Raw genomic sequence first — 19,797 nt, 5'->3', positions numbered from 1 at the left:
AAGGCTGTTTATCTGCCATGACATGCTTTATTATGCCAACCTCCTATGTAATATAATTTTAAGAAAAACCCTAACAACCCTGTCAATATATATATATATATATATATTTTTTTTAATTTTTAAGAATATTATAATATGACACCTAGCGATATATTTTTATGATTTATAAACTAATTTATTAAAAATTTCGAAAATAAAGAGAGCATAACAATGCCTACATAAAAACATTTTGCATGGCATTTTGCATAGCTACTGATAATGCCTGCATTACAATAAAGAGAACACTTGTACCGTTACCAACATCCGTTCCATGAGGTTTTTGTCAAAGATTTAAGAACACTAAAACGTGCGTTGCACACTCTACCTAATGCGTGTTCTGATGCATTCCAAACTGACTCCACAGATCTCGATCGTTCATGGCGCGACAGCTTCTTCCCAGAGAGTATCCTTCAATCTACAACAATTTCATTAATAGATGGCAATAAAATTATTCCCTGAGAAACAACATAAAAGTTTTTTAAAAAAAATCATCATACATAAGAAAAGTTCAACAAAGACACTTGAGCCGGACTAGGAAAAAAAATTCATTAAGGGAAATACTAAACGAGGCTAAAAAAATCAAACTAAGGAAGATGAATAAAACCAAGAAAAGATATCCAAAATCAAGAAGGATTAAACCTTATCAAAATTTGAATGGTCCCACTTAGCATGGAACTGGTCCACATTGTTTGTGAAATTTGATGAGGAGTCTAGTAATGGTGGATATGCAGCATCACATTCTTAGCTGCCGTCATCCCTTTTCGTATTCCTGCAACGCAACCCAAAGAGCAAGACCAAATATCCATCATTCTGTGGTGAAGTTTGTGTTTCTAGTCTCTCTTTCTAGCTTGTTAGCTCTTTTGTCATATATATATATCCATCAATCCCTTTTAGCTTTCTTTGCAATACTTTGAAGCGCATGCAAAGCCAGTAAAAAAGGTGATAAGTTTAGTACCTCACATTGTCCATAGAAACTTCCATAAAAATTGTACCTACTGTGAAAACTGTATGACTTTTCCAGGAGAAGAATAAAAACAAACTTCATCTCCGCGTCAGACTCCAGAATATAATTTAGTCAAACCTCAAGAATTCTGCTGTTTTTAAACAATGCCAACACAGCTTTATTTGTCAATTGGCACTTCTTTATAATGAACTCCATGTGCATGGTACTAATTTTTAGGCATCTCTTCCTCCATTGTGCAGGTGTCTTGAACCAAGCTTGTATTTGTACCTTTCATGATAGTGATCAGCTTCCAGGCCAGGTCTTGATCGACTGGTGACCAGCTACAACAGAAATATAGCGTGAACCTGCCGCCACTTTCATCTTTAGTCCTATAAGGACAAGTATTCTTCGAACAAGAATGTATTTTGATCGACTTTAGCTTGAGATAGTTAGGATTCTCTTCAATATTCTTGCACCAAATTTGAGATTCCAATCTCCTCAGCAATGTCGTAAGCAAGGAACATTTTCCCAAAATACATGTGCTTCTCTCTGGCTGACATTCTGGTGATGTTGCGGCTGCAGGGGAGGAATTCCCTTTCTCAAAGCCTATTGAGGATCCACTTGTTGATTGATAAGATGTTTGTTCAAGGCAATCCATATGTACAGGGCAACAGTAAGCTAATCTCAGACTATGCTCTTCCACACCCAAATTCAGCAAAAGCTCATTTTCACATACAATTTTGGCCCTTTTTGTTTTGTCCATTAGTAGGATGCCTTCAGCTGCCTTCTTTTCACCCAATGTTGGAAGAATTTCAACGTCTGCATGATTTGAATCTGTAAAGCCCACCAAACGAGTACTCAAGACATCAAAATTAGTCACAGAATAACTTTTGATAAATGCTTTTGTTGCATCAATTTTGACAGTTCGATTTGTTGGTATCGACACCGTCTCATTGTTTGCAGGATCATAACACTGAATACCCAATTCAGTTTGAATTCTTCCTCTTAGCAAAGCCATCTTTGGCTTCTCTCCATGGACAAGTATAACATGCTGTGGAGATAGAAGGCCAACAAGATCCATAATCCCTTTGGCATCTGTATGTGGACTAAATGACAGTTGATGAATCTGAATTCATTAAAATATATGAAAAATCAGGAAACAGGCTTCATACAAAAACTTGAAATAAATCACATAAAGTGCAATGCTAGCCATTAAATATTTTACAAGTCACTGAATTTAAATATATATGAACACATGCAATTGAATTTTAGTTCTCATATATGACCATGCACTATTGGATTTGAGTTTGATATATGCACACTTACATAGCATTATCAAACTATATCAGTGATAAGGTTCAGTTTCATCATCCTTGCTATGACTGAACCCTGAGAGGATCCTATCCATTAGCATTTAGATATATGGCAGAAGCTAGATTCAAATCATGCATTCAATTCAAATGCTTTTAAAATTAGAATTTCAGATGATACTGTGAGTTATTACTACATACGAATGGTCAACAAGTTAGGGCTCAGGAATACCTGGCAGCGGACATCAATGTGGGTATCTTTGTCCAAGTCAATTCTGGTAGGTTTACCTGACATCAACTTGTGCCCTATTGTTCCAGCAACACAGTACCTACAAGAATGATCAACATAAAGTAGCATTAAAATGCAAATAAAAAAAAGTCATTTTCTAGCTATGAAGAACACCAGCCAACAATTTCATTCAACGCACTAGATGCCCTTCAAGGAACATTTGCTCATTTTTCTTCACATATACATCGGTTGTCAGTCCAGGTTATAAATATGTAAGTGGAAATGATTATGGAGAAAATTCATATAACAGATGCTGAGCGCAATGATTCCTCACAGAAAACTATCAGGAATCTCTCACCCGCTTCAATATGTAGGCTAAGTAAACAGGCATTCTGATCACTTACAGGAGAACGGAGGCTTCTAAATTTTTAACTTTTATTAAACACTATTATTAAGTACAGATTGATCTCTTTTATTTTTTTAAATCCAAGAAACCCTGAAATTCAAAGAATTCCCCAGAAACCCCAGATGAATGAACTGTTCAGTTATTGTGTTGTATGGTTAAACGATGAAATTGAACAGTTGAGTCCACAAGATGAATAATTCAATCATTGATATTGATTGTTTCCAGGAACAGTGGAGTTCTAAATGGACAGTGGGTAACATTGCATGTAACGACACTTTTTGTCCCACTTTCAACAGTGAACAGCTTGCTAAATTTACTTGCAAGCATGCAAAACCACTCACTCCTGGAATTTATAAGACAAATTCAAATAGCAAGACCAATTCTTCATTCTAAACATCCCACATCTTTCATACAAAAATCATCTTCAGGAAAATGATCATCTGAGGGTGGTCATAAATATTATCACATATTCACAACCTCTGATTACTGGAGCTACTGAAACTAAAAAGCCTTTAATCAACACATGGATATTGGCTTACCCTGGAAGTGTAACAAGGTTGATTTCTGCTGGGGCCCATTGCTTGAATACCTCGAGCGAAAAGCCACCACTTATCATCCCAGGTGTCGCAAAGAGGACACAAGGTCCAGATGCATTTATAAAAGACCGCTCAAATGGGCGCACTGCAATTTCACAACCCATGAGTTCAAAAGAAAAAATCATTTAAAGAAGTCTGTCAAATACAAAGAAAGTGGATATCCTTAGAACTCACTTAAATAATTCTTTCTACTTACTGCATTTCCAACAACATTGGCAAAAGAATTTTAGAAAAGTGGTAAGAATATCAATTATATATATGTATATATATATATATATTTTGGAAAAAATTATATTTTATCAGATCAAAATATTTTTAAAAAAATAGTATCTGTCTAGAAGTGCTAACTTGTAGTTACTTGCCTTTTCTCTTGCCCTAATAAATTTAGCAAATGGAGGTACTCAATATCAACACCAAATCACAGATTCACTGTTTCAAAAGCAAGATAACCCATGTTATGAGTACCTAACAAAGAATTTAAAATCCACGATATAAGATTTACAGTCAAACAGTTCAACTACATGAAGCTAAGCTAAAGTAAGGAATGAATTATTGTAGTGTTAATTAGCGCTTCACAACTAAGATAAGACAGTGGAGACAGAACCATACAGGACTGGAAAAGACAATTTTTGTGTTCCAATATTTTATTTGGTAAATTATATATTGATGAGGACAGTCATGTTATATCATAATTTGGCAAATGCAGGACATGCAATGGAATCACTTGCATACCTTCTGAACTCTAAGATCCCATGAACCAAATGGATCCTAATGCAATCCTGTCATAATTAAGAGCCCATTGGTCATGCTTCCAAAGCTCTTATACTTGCATGTCTTTACACATTTGATTGCTAAACATACTTAATACTAAAATTTCTTTTTGAAAGCCCACGGATTCTCACATAAATACTTTATGACATGTTCTTTTGCTTTTCCCAAGTCACCAAACATGCAACAAGAAGTAATGTTTTTCTCTCTTCAAATGTTACATCCGTCATTTGTGTATAACGAACCTTCCAAGCATGAGGCCATAGTAATTTTTTAAAATCATAATTTCTTGTTTCAGTCTGCATGCAATGGCTCTCTTTAAATTTCGTAGTGTAACTTATAACTCCAAAGTTGAGCACAACAACAAAAGTGGGTTTCATTTAGGCATATTATTGAGTGAAGTTCACAGAAATATTCCGCTCTGCATGCATAAATGTGTTTGTCATAGTATTCCTTCTACTCAGCATCCAATCGTACAAAGGCCTTTAGAGATAATTAAGCATGGGAGTTCCTATTTAATTTAAAAATAAAATGCTGCCTCAGTAGATCTATTATTCCTTTATTTTGAAATGAAGAAAGTATCTTTCACCAAATTTTCAAATATTGGTGAACATAGTCAAGATTCTATATTTGATAACTCAACAATCTGGCTGACTATTGAAACATAATATTCACCTACTTACACCACCTACATAAAAAGATCTCTGCATATGTGCCAAAATCCTAATAAAATATCATTATTGCACAAATAACTGCAAAATTTGTAACATGTATACGCCTCTATTACCAAGATTCTTCCATAGATGACATTGCAAGGTTATATGTTCAAAAGAAATTATACATCTATGTTTATACGTATCATTAAAGGATATGCCTTCACTGCAAATTTTTTAGCAGCGAATATGCAACAAGAAAAACATAAATATTATTAGCTACATGCATCTCCTCTCCCACCTCAAATAAATTCCCTACTTTTTGTCTCATCATTTTTTAATATATATATATATATATATATCAATGAATAATGTTTTTGACTAAAAAAACAATTTTCTTGGATATCGTTGATTACTAAGATTTACTATAGTATAATAACACTTCCGATAATTTAAATTTCGATATGACAAATTTAACTGATTGGATAATTGTTTGTATATAGCATAAAGTTATGATTATAAGTAAATAATATTTCAAACATCTCAGTGATATGCTTGGAAAAGATTTTGACATTAAGAGGACTTCTTAAAATTTGCCATATTTCTGTTTTGCATTATCCCAAATATAATACAAAAATAACAAAATTATTTTGCATTGCCCAGCCCTATCCTATTATTTCTTCATTATTTTCCTATCTAGGTTGTGAAATGTTACCTAAGTCAATACCATGATGGAGAAAATTTATAAAATTTATACTATAAAATAAATACCATCACTTATGCATCCAATGAATGCCACCAAAAAAAAAAACACCAAAACTCAAGGAAAAAAAATCATTCAGTCGTCAATGGTAACTAATTCATTTTGTTATAAACTGAACGATATTGCAAAAAAGAATTACCATGTTTAAAGTCAAAAGCATTGTGAGTAGCATAAGTGTCTTTGATCTTTTGACTAGTCCAACTGATAAGCATTTTGTAATACATATTAGCTTGAATTGTCAAACCTGGAAATGGAATAGCAGAAGCTATCAAATAATAAAAAACCACAACCCATAAATCCATGAAATTGTTACATGGAATAATGAAGGAATTGTTCCATAGAATAATGAACAGATCTTTTATAAAAATTAAAATTCTGATAGCAGTGAAAAGTATGACCACTCATTTATAACCATTAAAACACATGAAAAATTGTTACTCTTCCATGTTTGCAGGAATATCATCCGCTGTAACAAAGAACATCATTTTGTCACAAGTTATTTTTTCTCTAAGTATCACTTATAGGAATGGCAGATTGAGAAGGGGAAAGTGAAATTGTAGAATGCTATAAGATGGAAATAATTAGTTAAAAATATAACCATGTGCCATCACATTAAGGGATTGTCATGTAAAAGTGTCTAGGAATGCTTTGAAGTTCAAGAAAAACCTTTGAATCTTGCTTGAATTTATTTATTTTCCTATAACATTTTAAATTTTATTCAAGTGTAGCAACTGGAAATGCCATATTAGGCTTCATGTAACCTGGAGTTGTGATAAATATGTACTTGTGATACAGCAAAGAGTAAGTTTTGAAATATATGATTTTGAATGTTGTCACTTGAATAAATGCAAAAAGTGGAGCAATTTATTTATTTCCTTTCACAAAATTATAAATGCTCAAATATCTTTAGTACTATTTTTTTCTTTTTCTTTTTTCCTTCTGAAAAACTAAATGCTTCTTTAGCATTTCTATGCAAAACAAGTCAGAAATTTAGTTTTCAAACCACCCTACAGCATCACGTTTTGATCAAAATTCTAGGTCAAATGGTATCATGTAACAAAGATCCTCGAATTTTGCAAACTTACCGGTTCAATGTTGGAAGAAGACATGATGAAAAGGAAATGAAGGCACATTGCAAAAATGAGTTGAAAATCAGAGATAGAGTGTATGATGGCACATCTAGACAAGCAATGGAAGCATCACCAAGGGCAATATGCAAAGATCTATATCGAGATTTCAGAAGGTGATTGCAAGCCAGTGGGACATATTGGTACGGTCCTAGACAACGAGCATTTCTAAAAGGCAAAGCCCTTAAATGATGCTATAATACCTAATTATAAAACGCTAATGGCAGATTCAACCAGAAAAGGATGGGAAGCAAAAAAGAAATTATTGATTTGTACTGTAACACATGGAGTATTGATTGGCTCAGCTGATAAAAAGGATGGCTACGAAATCGGCCTAGATAAGCTAGTTTTCCAAGAGATGGAAATTAAGGCCAGCCAACAGAGGATATCAAATTAGCACATCAAAATCATGTAATGATGGTTTAAGAACTCCTGGCTGACTACTGGAAGCATCAGAATTGAGATCCAATTGACTTAAAAATCATATAGCATGAAGAGCCAACAATTATGATGCAATGAAAAGGAAACCCAAGTTAACTACAAAAATCATGGTGAGTAAATAAAAAGGAATTAAATTTCAGATAAAAGTAAACAAGTGGAGGCCTGTGTCACCTTCTTGCTCAGTGTTAACTCTGTATACAAATTCAAAACTCATGTAGTTGATAAGGAAGGATTTTCTCCATGTGAGTGTATCATAATTAACACTGCTAATTTTTTATTCAAAGTCAATTGGATCAAATCATAATATATGACCAGACCACATTGTCTTTAACTAGGTGAAAACCCTTCAGAAAATTGGGCAAGGTTGGGTATATTCTATAATTTAGCATTTAAAGTCTAGCTAAAGTACCAGACTGAAAATGCAGTTTGTTAAATAAAGGTATCATCTAATAATATATAGTTATAGAGGATCAAAATCATCAAAATATACATCTAATCTTGAATATGATAAAAGGCCCCAAGTATCATACCAATAACCCAAAAATTTGTGAGGTATGGCATGAAAATAAAACAGGGTACACCACAAACATTTTGGCAACTGACAAATAAAACTGGCTGAGGAAATGAAAAATAGAGGCACTATGAGTCTCGCTTTCTTGTACACCCTGGCAACACTACATGGAAGCAGGAGTCGTCATAACCAACAGTGCTCAGTAGAAAAATGAGCATCAAATTCAATAATAATTTTGGAGAAGAAGGATAAACAATAAAACATTACTTTATAGCTAACCACCGTCTACACTACTTGACTGAAACTAGGCAATAAATATTTGGAATATAATCACATACCAGCAGAGAAGTAAATGGGAACCTTCAAATTCATCCTTTCCCAGTATTCATCCAACAATAAACAAAGTTCCTATAAGATTGAAAAATTATAGCGCACATACAAGTTAATTGTGAGCAATCAACAAAAACTTAGCTTAAAAGAAAATTTATTAACAAAATCGTGTCCTTCAAGTGTCACAACAATCTGATTGAAGCAAAAGATCGATAACAAAGGCTATAAAACACATGATCTAGATATTACTTTAAACATGGTTTAAGGTGTCTCTAAGTAGTTTGATGACATTAATAAATCATCAAATACTAAAGCAGGCAAATAAGTATTTCTTCTGTGCAAGAACATTACACAAAAATAGTGCACATGAAACCTAATATTCAGGCAGCTAAACTTCAATAATATATATATATATATATAAGGGGGAAAATGGCAACACATGCATCTTGTTCAAATGACTAGCACAAACCATGACGCCAAACATACAGGAAATAAGATACAAAAAAATAAAATAAAATAAAAAAATAGAAGGGACAAAAGGAGAAAGTTAAAAACTAAAAATAAATGGAGGCAAATAATGAATGGTCTATATAAATAAGAGAAATGTATGTTTAATCCATATATACCAAGGTAAATAAAGAATTAGAAAAGATTGATGCACATAAGTTTATCAGCACAAAATAGAGTACAAATATATAAAATATTATAGCATACAATAATGATTATGATGGTGATGTGGCAACAAAATAATTTATTTCTAAAAACTAACAACCCTGGACTTGGATTAAAGATGCCAGTGGCTGAATACCTGCGCTCTCCCTAAAGCAAATGTGGGAATCAGAACTTTCCCTCCACGAGCAATGCAGTTATGAACCTAGAGATTAAAGAGCAAATTTTGTCAGCATAAATGACATAAATAGAACAATTGGATGAAGACAAACAAGACAAATATTAATTTAGCCTTAAAAACAATGAATATATCATATAATTCTTGATCATGATGTAAGCACCAACTTTTGAAAGTGGCCTCCATGATAAACTAAACAAGCCCAAGGAACTACTGACTTACCAAAAAAATAAAAAACATTATAATAATATTTATCAGGACTAAGAATATCCTAACTTAGAATTTATTTGCAAAAGCCCCATCCCCTCTCCTTAAGATGACAATGAATGAGGAAAAAAGAAAGGAAACAAAAATGGGGTCCACACAACACCAACTAGCTTTTGTATCAGATTAATATCATTAAGTAGACTTAATCGAGACATATCATTGCAGTTTCACAGACAAACTTCAAAAGATTCAACATAATTCAGAGAAAACAGGATACACTTTTATCTTCATGTTTCTATTGACCCTGAACACACTTGCTTCCAAGAGCAACACCTTGTTCCGCAACTTTTGTTTATATTCTAAGTGTGATTGTACTAATTTATACTTCCTTGATCATTTGAAGACAGACTGATATAAAAAAAGTCACTACATACCAAAGCCAATGGGCCATATGAGTCTGGTAACTAGCAACTACTGATATGCCTAGTCAATCAAAAGCAACAAGGTCACTTATTATATTGAGTTATAAATATTTTCAAAAATACAATTTTTCCAGTCCTTTTAGATTGATCGGAAGTCATTCTAATCACAAGGTGACAAATATTATCTCATGAATTTTAAGGAGACATGACATGACATGACAGTATGCTTCAATATAAAACTTCTGTGCTTGCCAACAACAACAAGCCGTTAGTCCCAATTTTTGGAGTTGGCTACATGAATCCTACTCTTCTACGTTGTTGTATCAAGGACCAAAGAACTAGATAAACCAAGCTAAGACATATCATATTGTAAAGTTTCTGCTAACCACTCTTTATGGCCTACTTCTTCCCCTTCTGCAACCTCCACCTGAAAAGCTTCTACTTTTAGAGACATCTACTAGTCATCTAAAGGCATGTTTGTATCAATCTTAATTTATTCTCTCTAAATTTATTAGTAATAAGTTGTCACTCCCAAATTTATATGGAATAAATTCATTTATAATAGGTCCTTCCTAGTAAAGCCTGTCATTTATCTCAACATTCTCATCTTAATCACACCCATCCTATGAGTATTGTTTCTTAATTGCCTAACATTCTGATCCATACATGATAACTGGCCTAACAACCATTCTATAAAACTTACCTTCTAACCTTAAGAGGCATTCTACAATCACATAAAACCCCAGAAGCTCCACTCCATTTTACCCAACCTATCTTAATCCTATTTGTAACGCCTACTTGTAACGCCTACTGTACCTTCCCGTCATCTTGAATTATAGAGCCTAGGTAGTGAAAACTTCTATTTCTACCAATCTCGTTAACATCCATCCTAACCATTTTCCCATTTCTACTTTCTTTATTACTGGAATCACATGTCAGATATTCCATCTTTCCCCTACTTAACTCGAAACTCTAGATTCTGAAGTCTTTCTCCATGTATCCACCCTTAAGTTGACACATTTTCTACTTTTATCAACTCAGATCACACCATTGGCAAAAGCATACACCAAGGATCTAATCTTGAATATGCTTACCCAGTTCATCCATAGCTATAAAGAACTAGAAAAGCTATGAATAATATAACCTTTTTCACAACCAATTTCAGCCACACTGAAACTAAACATTGATTTCATACTAGAACATAAAATCACTATTTAGTAGATGACTTGGCATATAATTCATGTCATTTACACTTACGCCATTGTCAATACACTGAATGATGAACTAGTCCAATGATTGCTTTAACCTAGTTTGGGAAAAAAATGTTAAATTGATAAATTTGGATGACAACAAAATCAAGAACAATCTCATTGAATTAGGTGAAAACAAAATCCAAAATAAACTACCTGGCAACTTACCCCAATTTTGTTCCCCAAGGAGTGATTATGCTAATTATGATGCCAATCCATCAATAATTATTCGTTGTTCATTGGTTTAGCTATATTTAACTCCATGTTCAGTGAATTATGTCTGACAACTATTGACAAGCACATTACTTACCAGGTTGGCACCATTTCATCAATTAAGTGTGAGAAGCAACCATGGCTAGATCACACATTCATGTTTATCCTTATTGTGGTTTTGAAAATGGCAAGGTACTGGCAAACATAGTGTTTGGGGACAAGAAGTCTGTATGAGGGATCTTCTAGAGCTCCAAAGTTAGCCAAATTTAAAACCAAACTAAGTATAAGTTTAATTTTTGCAACACCGGTATCCCTCTTTATTGATATATCCAAAGCCAAATTCAAAATTATATTTCACCATCAGCTGTTTAATACCTACTTTTTCATTCACAAATTATAAACTTCAATAAGCATCTAAGCCCAAATCTTGTCCATGGCAAGCTGATTATTGACAATCTAGGTCACTGAGCATTTGAGGAATAATCTGATTAAATCGAATATTAAATAGATACAAAGCCACTTGTAACCATAAACACTAAATAAAAAAAAAGACACCTTTCATTATTGACAATAAGTCTGTCGAATGAATATAATCAATATGTAGAAAGACAAAAAAAGGCTTGGTCTAAAGAATTGTCTGAGGGTGACCAATAATAATAATAATAATAAAGAAATTTCAAGCTTCCAATGAAGCAATAAGTTTCTATTAAGATAATAACCAAACAAAGATACTTCATCAAATCCAAAACCTTCAATAAGTACAAATAAATCATTACGCTTATAGGCTTCTGTTTTGATGTACATAATCAAGTCATTCCTTTAGGCCTAAATAAATTAGTAAGAGAACTTAAAGAAAGGACTCTTTTAATGTAGTTTCATAGAAAAAAACTCATATATCTAATAGTTAAAATCCTCCACATGCACGATCCCACGCCTCACAACAGAAATAAATACAGAAGTTTTACAAGAACATAATCCAAGATATGTCAGTTCAATTACATAATTAAATTATTTTTAAGAAATTTCAGTGCGCTACAGTATGATTAAGGTTGAACAAAATATATTTAATGATACTGCACAAGAGACCACAACATGGTTTATTCATTCTAAAGAGGGTAGAACATAGAAATGCTGAATCATTTCAGAAGCACATGTACACAGTAGCTTATATATTACCAATTATTTTTGGTATTATATCAACAAAAAGTCAGCACTCTAAATATTACAAATGAGGAAAATTCATGTCTATTTTCTAATTATGTTGAGCAGGCTATGAACATATTGTACTCATAAGAACAAGACAAATGTCAGGCATTGCAGATGTAAAAAAAAAAAAAATGTAAGTTGGCGATCATTAGATAGTTAATATAAAATTAATTCATAAAATTAATGTAAAATGAGGGACATACAACTTTGAGAAACTCTGTTTCTCGAGCATACTTAGAATCACGAATTGTTGTAGCATAAGTTGACCTGAGAATGAAAAGCAATAGACATGTAACGAAGAAAAATAAAACCAAGCATGGCTAAAATGAACAGGCTCTATCCACAATGCTAGGCTTATATAGTAGTAACATGTCATCACATGCAAAGAGTAGTACCATGCTATCTTGTTCTTCAACGTAGGACCCACGTTCAATATACAGAAAAATTAGGATGAATTAAGGAGTGAATATGGCAAAAGTTTCAAAGGAGAACGTATGCGCAATAAAGACTCATGGGCATCAACAAGTAAAGAGTGATCTCTTTTGTGTTCAATAGACAAGATCTTATGACAGAAGACTCACGGTGATGGTCAGCTAAATGCACTATAAGAAAGAATGTCATAGAAGGATCCACAAAGGCAGCCCAAAATAGTTTGCATAAGTTTTGAAAGTAATAGTTATGATTAAATGAGTATGCAGTTAATATGCATAATCAAATAAGCAATACCATAATACAAGTCAGGAAGATTTTATAATTTCTAAAAAGTTCATCAAAAAGGAGAATTAACAATCTTGCATTACATGTGAAGGTAACATACTCTGTTATGAGAAGATCTAGCTGTAAACGTTCAATTTGAGCTGCTCCAAGATGTCGATCAGGGTGTCATATTATAATCACCAGTATAGACCATTGTGCTATCTCCAACTTTTGCATAAATCATTGCAGCTCCAAGAACCTTGCAGTTCCGATGGAACACATGTTTAGGTAAAAGTATCCAAATGTGTATTCTCAGAGCAAAAAAATAAATATAATATAATATAATATAAATAGCAAGACTTTAAATAGAGAATCAAGAAGAATATAAAAAGAACCATCAGAAAAAGATAGAAGTAAATGCAATTCTGAGTCAGTAGTGTAACCCTGACACAAGAGAAGACATCAAAAGCATAGGTTTTCAAAATGATTTAACAAATAAACCAACAAAAGCCTACTTAAAATAAACAGTTCACACTTCTAAAAATGTGACATGCATTCAACTTAACTACAAATAGAATAATAACTAAGTATGAACTTGAGTAATTTATAAATAATATAGGATGCATAAAACTAACAGCTCAAGGCTTGAATTATAAAACTTTCACTACCGTCACTAGCCTTTGGAAGTCAACATGAGCATGAAAAGAAAGTAAAACTTAGGGCATAATTAAATTTCAATATCTAACGCAACTACTGCAGGAACAAGAAGCACACATTTGTAAAATTACAAATTCATCATCCAAATGAAAAACTTTGGACAATAGTATCATGTGTAGATTATATAAGGAAAGATGAACAATCAAAAAAATGAAAATAGCCATCATCTGTAAGCTCTGAAGTGCATGTGCTATTATTGATTATGGGCAAAATTTGTTCTAATGTTGCTCCAATGGAAAATTGATCTCAATATGTGTTGCGATCATTGTCATTTCTCCAAATCAGTAGCCTCTTTTCCACATGGATGTAAAGAATGCCTTCTCAAGTGAAGATTTACATGAAGAGATATATATTTGTCCTCCTCCAGGTTTGCCTCACGCTAAGGAAAAGATATCATTTTTGTTGAGCACTTAATGACCTCAAACATGCACCTTTTGTTTGGTTTGAGAACTTCAGCTCTCCATCAGTTCAATTTGTCTTTGGTAATTCACTTTATAAGTCTACTTTGTTTATTCATATGCCTTCTACTAGAGAAATTCTGTTACTTTTGCATGTAAACAATAAAAATTTTATGATAGATGCATTCAAGGAATTATCCAGTTAGGTTGTTTGGAATGAAAAATATATGCCCTCTACTTTACTTTCTTAGCATTGTAGCACCTTTGTCACCTTGCTGTCTGTCTATTATCTTAAACTCAGTATGCATTTCATATACTTGACAGGGGCCAGCCTTTCTGATAACAAGACAACCCATGTAAGTTCGTTTATATCTATCATGGTATAAAATATAGGTGAATTAGTTTATTTGCAACGTGACTAGTTAAAAAGCTGATGAGTAGAAGGGAATGCCTTAGAGTAACTAATAGTTCTACTCCAGTAATGTGTTTGTTTTCATATAAGATGTGCTATGGCAAGATGGTGGCTTTTGACTTCATGATTGCACCCCAACTATAAAGGAAAATGTAGGTCAACATCTTAAAAGTGGCGGTTGCACTAACTCAAGGATTTTGGTAAAATCTGCTTAGGGGCCTATTTAGTATAACGCACATGCATCACAAACCTAATTACATGTAACCATTGTCTTAAAGGCATATCTTCTCTGGCACTAAAGCTTATGTATAAAAGTAAAAGAAAAAAGTTCATCAATAAAACTGATATTAGGGATTTCTACAATAAGCATTAATAGCCTATATTATCATTTTGGAAAAGCAAGACATGTGACCTCCAAAACAAATAAATTATAAATTGGATGATTATAATTCATGGAGAACCATTCTATAAAAGCATAATAACCTAGAGCCACATGGTCCACATCAAAGCCATATAGGAATAAGAGAAAATAGCTTGTTTTGCAAGATAATTGAGTTTAGCAACATACATGACCTGCATAGTAGGCACGGATCTGAAGATCTTTATCAACATTTACTGTTTGCTTCAAGTCCAATGCTGTAACTGAAGAAGGATAAAAATGGAGGAAATTAGGCAAACAAAAACTAGACCAGAACATCAAACTATAACAATATTTCTGAGCTGTGGCCTAGAAATAATAATATTTACCAAATCTGGTCACACACACACAAAGAGAGAGAGAGAGAGGGGAGAGAGAGAGAGAGAGAGAGAGAGAGAGAGTAAAAATAGGAAGAGTTTAAAATTCCAGAGTATATTACCCATTAAACTTATAAAAAGTCACTCCCCCTCTCACATGCCTAAACACAACTCAGGGTTTGTTTTCATTTTTCCTCCTTGTCTATCTATCTCTTACAAGGCCAAAATTTGCTTTTCAAATGTTACATTCTAATCTCTTTAGAATTTATGTTTCTAGTTTTATGGCTATATTTTTCATGTTTCTTCTTTTATGTTAAGTATATAGCAATTTACTGGGTATTCAGCTTCTGCAATTAACTTTTACTTCATAATTCACATATAAGGCTTATTTTTACTGTGGTTTGATTTTATTTTATTTAGTACCAATATGTTTCAGCCAAATAATAATTTAAACACAATTAACAGATAAAGTGAACCCAATGTTCAGTGAGTGTTATAAAGGCAGATCAATTTATTATTTGTATGGGTTTGCTGTTTCCATCATTACCTTTATTTATATAGCTCTTCATATAAATCTATTGAAAAGTAGTCAGTTTTCTTATAGAGTAACCACAAGAGCTTATTAATGCATATTAGAAGGAAAGCTTTTCAAATGCCCGTCATATTAATTTTTACTCCTTCATCAACAAAAATTTCATATTTGAATGCCAAGATAGGTCTTTTTCATACATATTTCTTTCTCCAAAGCTATGGGATAGACTAATGTATCTGTTTTAATTTAAGATATAAGTAAACAAGTGGAATATGTAGACGCTGGCCTAGGTTCAACAGAACAAGGGGATTGTTCAGGTCTCAGAAAATCATTATGCCCGTATGCATGACTTATTAGCACATACTAAATTTAGCAAAGTTACAGAGGGTAGTGAATTGGCTTAACTCAGCATGTGTTAACTCCACAAAAAGATGACAATAACAAGGAAATTAAAAAAAATAAGGAAAATGCCATCGATATCATGAATGGAAAGAGTCAAAAGCACTAATGTCCATTTTTTAAAAAATATAGAATGAGGAAACACTCAATCTGTTAACTTGAATCTTAAATTATTTCTATACTATAGTTAGGTTTTCCTAAGTTCAAAGTTAGGCCAAACACTATATATAACATAGTATATGCAAAAGACAAATTTCCAACCACAAAGCCCAAATGACTAGAATAAACATCATAATGAACTAAAACCAAAGAAATGGTAACCTAACAATGCATTATCATATTTTTATTGTTATTATCAGCTTTGGTCCTCTGTAATATAATCTTGTATCTATAAATGAGCTCTTTTTCTGAACAGTTCAGGAATAAAGAATATCATCTATGATAGTGTCAAATAATTGTCATAGTTATATGTACATAACCAAATACTTCTTCATGATAAGAAGTGCATGCTCTCATATAAGCCTGGAAGGAATAAAAACGATAAGAGATATTTAAGATATATAGGCCTCCTTATGCAAGAGGATCTTATAGACAACATGTTGAGCTAGGAAAAAGCGGGTTAAAGTGGGCATTGAGACAAAAGCAAGTAATAAAGAACTTCAGATAATACACACAATACTTTAATCATTTTGAGATGCGAGGTTACAACAAAACACATAACATATAGCAACTTTAAAAGATTTTAAAAAGTAAACCCCCCCCCCTCCTTTCTTCCTTCTTCTTTCCCTGCGACCCGGAAATACATTTCAGGAATTGCAACTTGTTCAACAAATTGGCATGTTGTTGCAATTCACACTCCAAAGATGAGGATTTTGACAACAATGTCAAAATAATAATAATAATTACTATTATCATAAAAATAAAAATAAATAAATATATGCCAAGTATAACAAATGCGCATCAACGATGGCAACATAAGCATAGCACAAAGAGGCTTGAACAAGAAGGGAACCTTAGATCCTCATGAGTAACCAATTCTATGCAACAATAACACAGAATTAAACATCATAAAACTATTAAGGGATCGTCTTTGCACAAAATAATAAAAGATTAAAATAAATGGGCAAACAAAAACTTCATAAATCTTAGATTGCTCTGATAAATAGATGTATGAAAAATGTCTACAAGACCAATAACTAAATCTAAAGATCAGCCCCGCTTCACAGAAGGCAAGCTGATATGATTATCAAAAAGTATAACCCATCTTTGCAAGAGCATTATAATGTCTTTCTAATGAAAATAATATTATTTACCTTTCTTCATACATTTGATAATATGCTCATAGGAGAACTGTTCATCCTCTCCTCTTCGTTCTACCATCACCTTCCTGTAATCCTCCAACATTAAAGGGGCCAAAGCTTTTGTTGGATACTGCATTTATTAAACTAAAAATGAATATCAGTATGTTTTAAAAACAAGTCATCCTAACAAAAAAGCACACCGAATGGTCTTACACAAAATAAATAGACAGAAATATTATAAAACATGTAGACCCATATATTCAAGAATAGTAAAGTAAGTTAAATTCCAAAAAATTCAAAATTTCTTAATGACTTTGGAAGGGTACACAGCTCATTTATTAATTTCTTTCACAAGATTCAGACACTCTTATAACTGCCTGTGCACAAGCAAGTTGAACTTTCAATAAAAATCTAAAAACTTCATGGCTTTTCCAACAATAGAGTTAAAGTAATACATAATACCAATTCTATGTGAATTAATCCAAATGCAAAAAATGTGGTGACAACAAGAACAACAAGATAAAGTTGCATTATTAGGCAAAGGAAAGAGATAATTAAAGAATTGAAAAGGCACCTCATACTCACATGAACAATTTAAAGAATTTTACGAAAAATAATAATTCTAGTACGAATTTTGAAAGGTCAAAAAATAAATGCTAAATTTGCAAACTATAGTAGGAAAAAAAACCAAAAAGAAAGGTATTTAAAATTAGATTGATATAAAAATATTGGGGAAAAAATGTAACTTACCTATAACAATACTTACTCTTACAACTTAAGTAAATGTGAAAGAAAAGGAAAACAACTTACTGTCATAAAAATTGGGCCATTATATCCACAAACTTCTGTGAAGTAAGGAAGGGCTCCAACATGGTCCAAATGGCTGAAAATGGATGTGGAAAAATGAAATAGATAGAAAGCACGTAAACAATCGACAGAATATTATAATATTTTGTCATGGGGCATCATATGAGTCGATTTGAAAGCAATATTATAAAACTAAATAGGCTTCCCAAATTTTGAAGTATGTTTAATAATCATAAACAACAAATAAATTATCGCAATTTTGCATGCATCTATCTGTAGTTGGTAACTCAGTAAATCGTTTAAGACAACAAAAGTGAAACATAGCATGCATTAATCCATTAACCAAAGTGGTAATCTAATATGTGGATCCCTAAAATGATGTTCAATAAGTATAAAAAAAAACATAATGGAGTGACTAGGAAGGCAAAATTTATATTTAGAAGGGGCGACCACCTACCCATAACTTGGGCGTTAATATTCTCAAATGGCAGTGAAGGTTAAATTACACAATATTGACAACTCTACTACTATCCAGTACAGAGCACAATTTATATTTTTTTAAATTTAATTTGTCAAATTGAACATTTGTACAGGTGCCCCCACATATTCAAGTGAATATGTAATACCAGCAATCATATTTTGAAACGATAATTTTCCAAGTGTTTTAGTGGAAATATTACAACAAAAATACATAATAAAACTTTCATCCAGACAAGCATCTAACATGCAAAGGAAAATTATCAGAAGAATAAAATTCATATATAATTAACAATGAGGGATAAGCTCTCACAAGTGGGTGATAACAATGCAGGATATCACAGAGCTGAAATCACCAGATTGAGATATGAGGGAGAAATCAGGGTAACGGCGGTGATCTAGGTAGCCCATGTGCATGCCACAGTCAAACATGATGCTTTTTCCACCAACCTTCACAACTACACAGCTCTTCCCTACTTCCTGCCCTGCTCCTGCAAGAAAAATTTCTTCCCAAGATTACAGCGAGGACACGCAATCCATTATGGCAGGAAAACCAAACAGAAATTTCTTACCAAGAATGAGGCACTCGATGGTCATTGATGGAAAAAGTCTCGACTTTTCAAGCCTAAGCAACGATGACCTTCGCCGGTCCCGGTGACCGAACAAGCGAGACAAAGACGGTGGCGGCGGAGGTGAGCCCAACTGAAGAAGGGTGTGGCGGCAATGAGTTCTCCGAGGAACGGCGGGTGGAGTGAGCAAGAGAGAGAGAGAGAGAGAGAGAGAGAGAGGACGGAGGTGACGCCTTCGAAGAGAGGGAGGAGAAAAGAAAAGTGAAAGGGTGAGGGTTTAAGGATTTGAGGGAATATTTGCATCAAAACCCTTGTAAAATATGATATTTGCCAATAAATCAAAGAGTTGTCATTTGAGTTTTGATGGAGCTGATAAGTATTTAACCAACCAACCCAACACATAACGTTGAATTTTCTTTTACAAAATTAGGGCTGTAAATGAGTCTAGCCGAGCCAAGCTTGGCTATGTTCAAGCTCGGTTCATTACTATTTT

General features: G+C 33.0%; 1 protein-coding gene across 1 annotated transcript; it reads right to left on the bottom strand.

Moving 5' to 3' along the window:
* Positions 1–151: 151 nt before the first annotated feature.
* On the bottom strand, positions 152–19,536 carry LOC120263907 (cleavage and polyadenylation specificity factor subunit 3-II). The gene is given in 15 exon segments (XM_039271885.1): positions 152–454; positions 679–2,108; positions 2,525–2,621; positions 3,467–3,608; positions 5,847–5,951; positions 8,125–8,194; positions 8,925–8,990; positions 12,465–12,528; positions 13,079–13,140; positions 13,142–13,216; positions 15,053–15,126; positions 17,464–17,581; positions 18,262–18,334; positions 19,049–19,226; positions 19,308–19,536. Coding segments are annotated over 14 exon segments (2,049 nt in total). The 5' UTR covers positions 19,333–19,536; the 3' UTR covers positions 152–454; positions 679–1,208.
* Positions 19,537–19,797: the final 261 nt, after the last annotated feature.

Source organism: Dioscorea cayenensis, chromosome 6 (assembly GCF_009730915.1).
Source record: "Dioscorea cayenensis subsp. rotundata cultivar TDr96_F1 chromosome 6, TDr96_F1_v2_PseudoChromosome.rev07_lg8_w22 25.fasta, whole genome shotgun sequence".
In the NCBI taxonomy this organism is placed as follows: Eukaryota; Viridiplantae; Streptophyta; class Magnoliopsida; order Dioscoreales; family Dioscoreaceae; genus Dioscorea; species Dioscorea cayenensis.
Note: the sequence above shows the minus strand (reverse complement) of the source record. Positions and strands in the feature narration are given on the sequence as shown.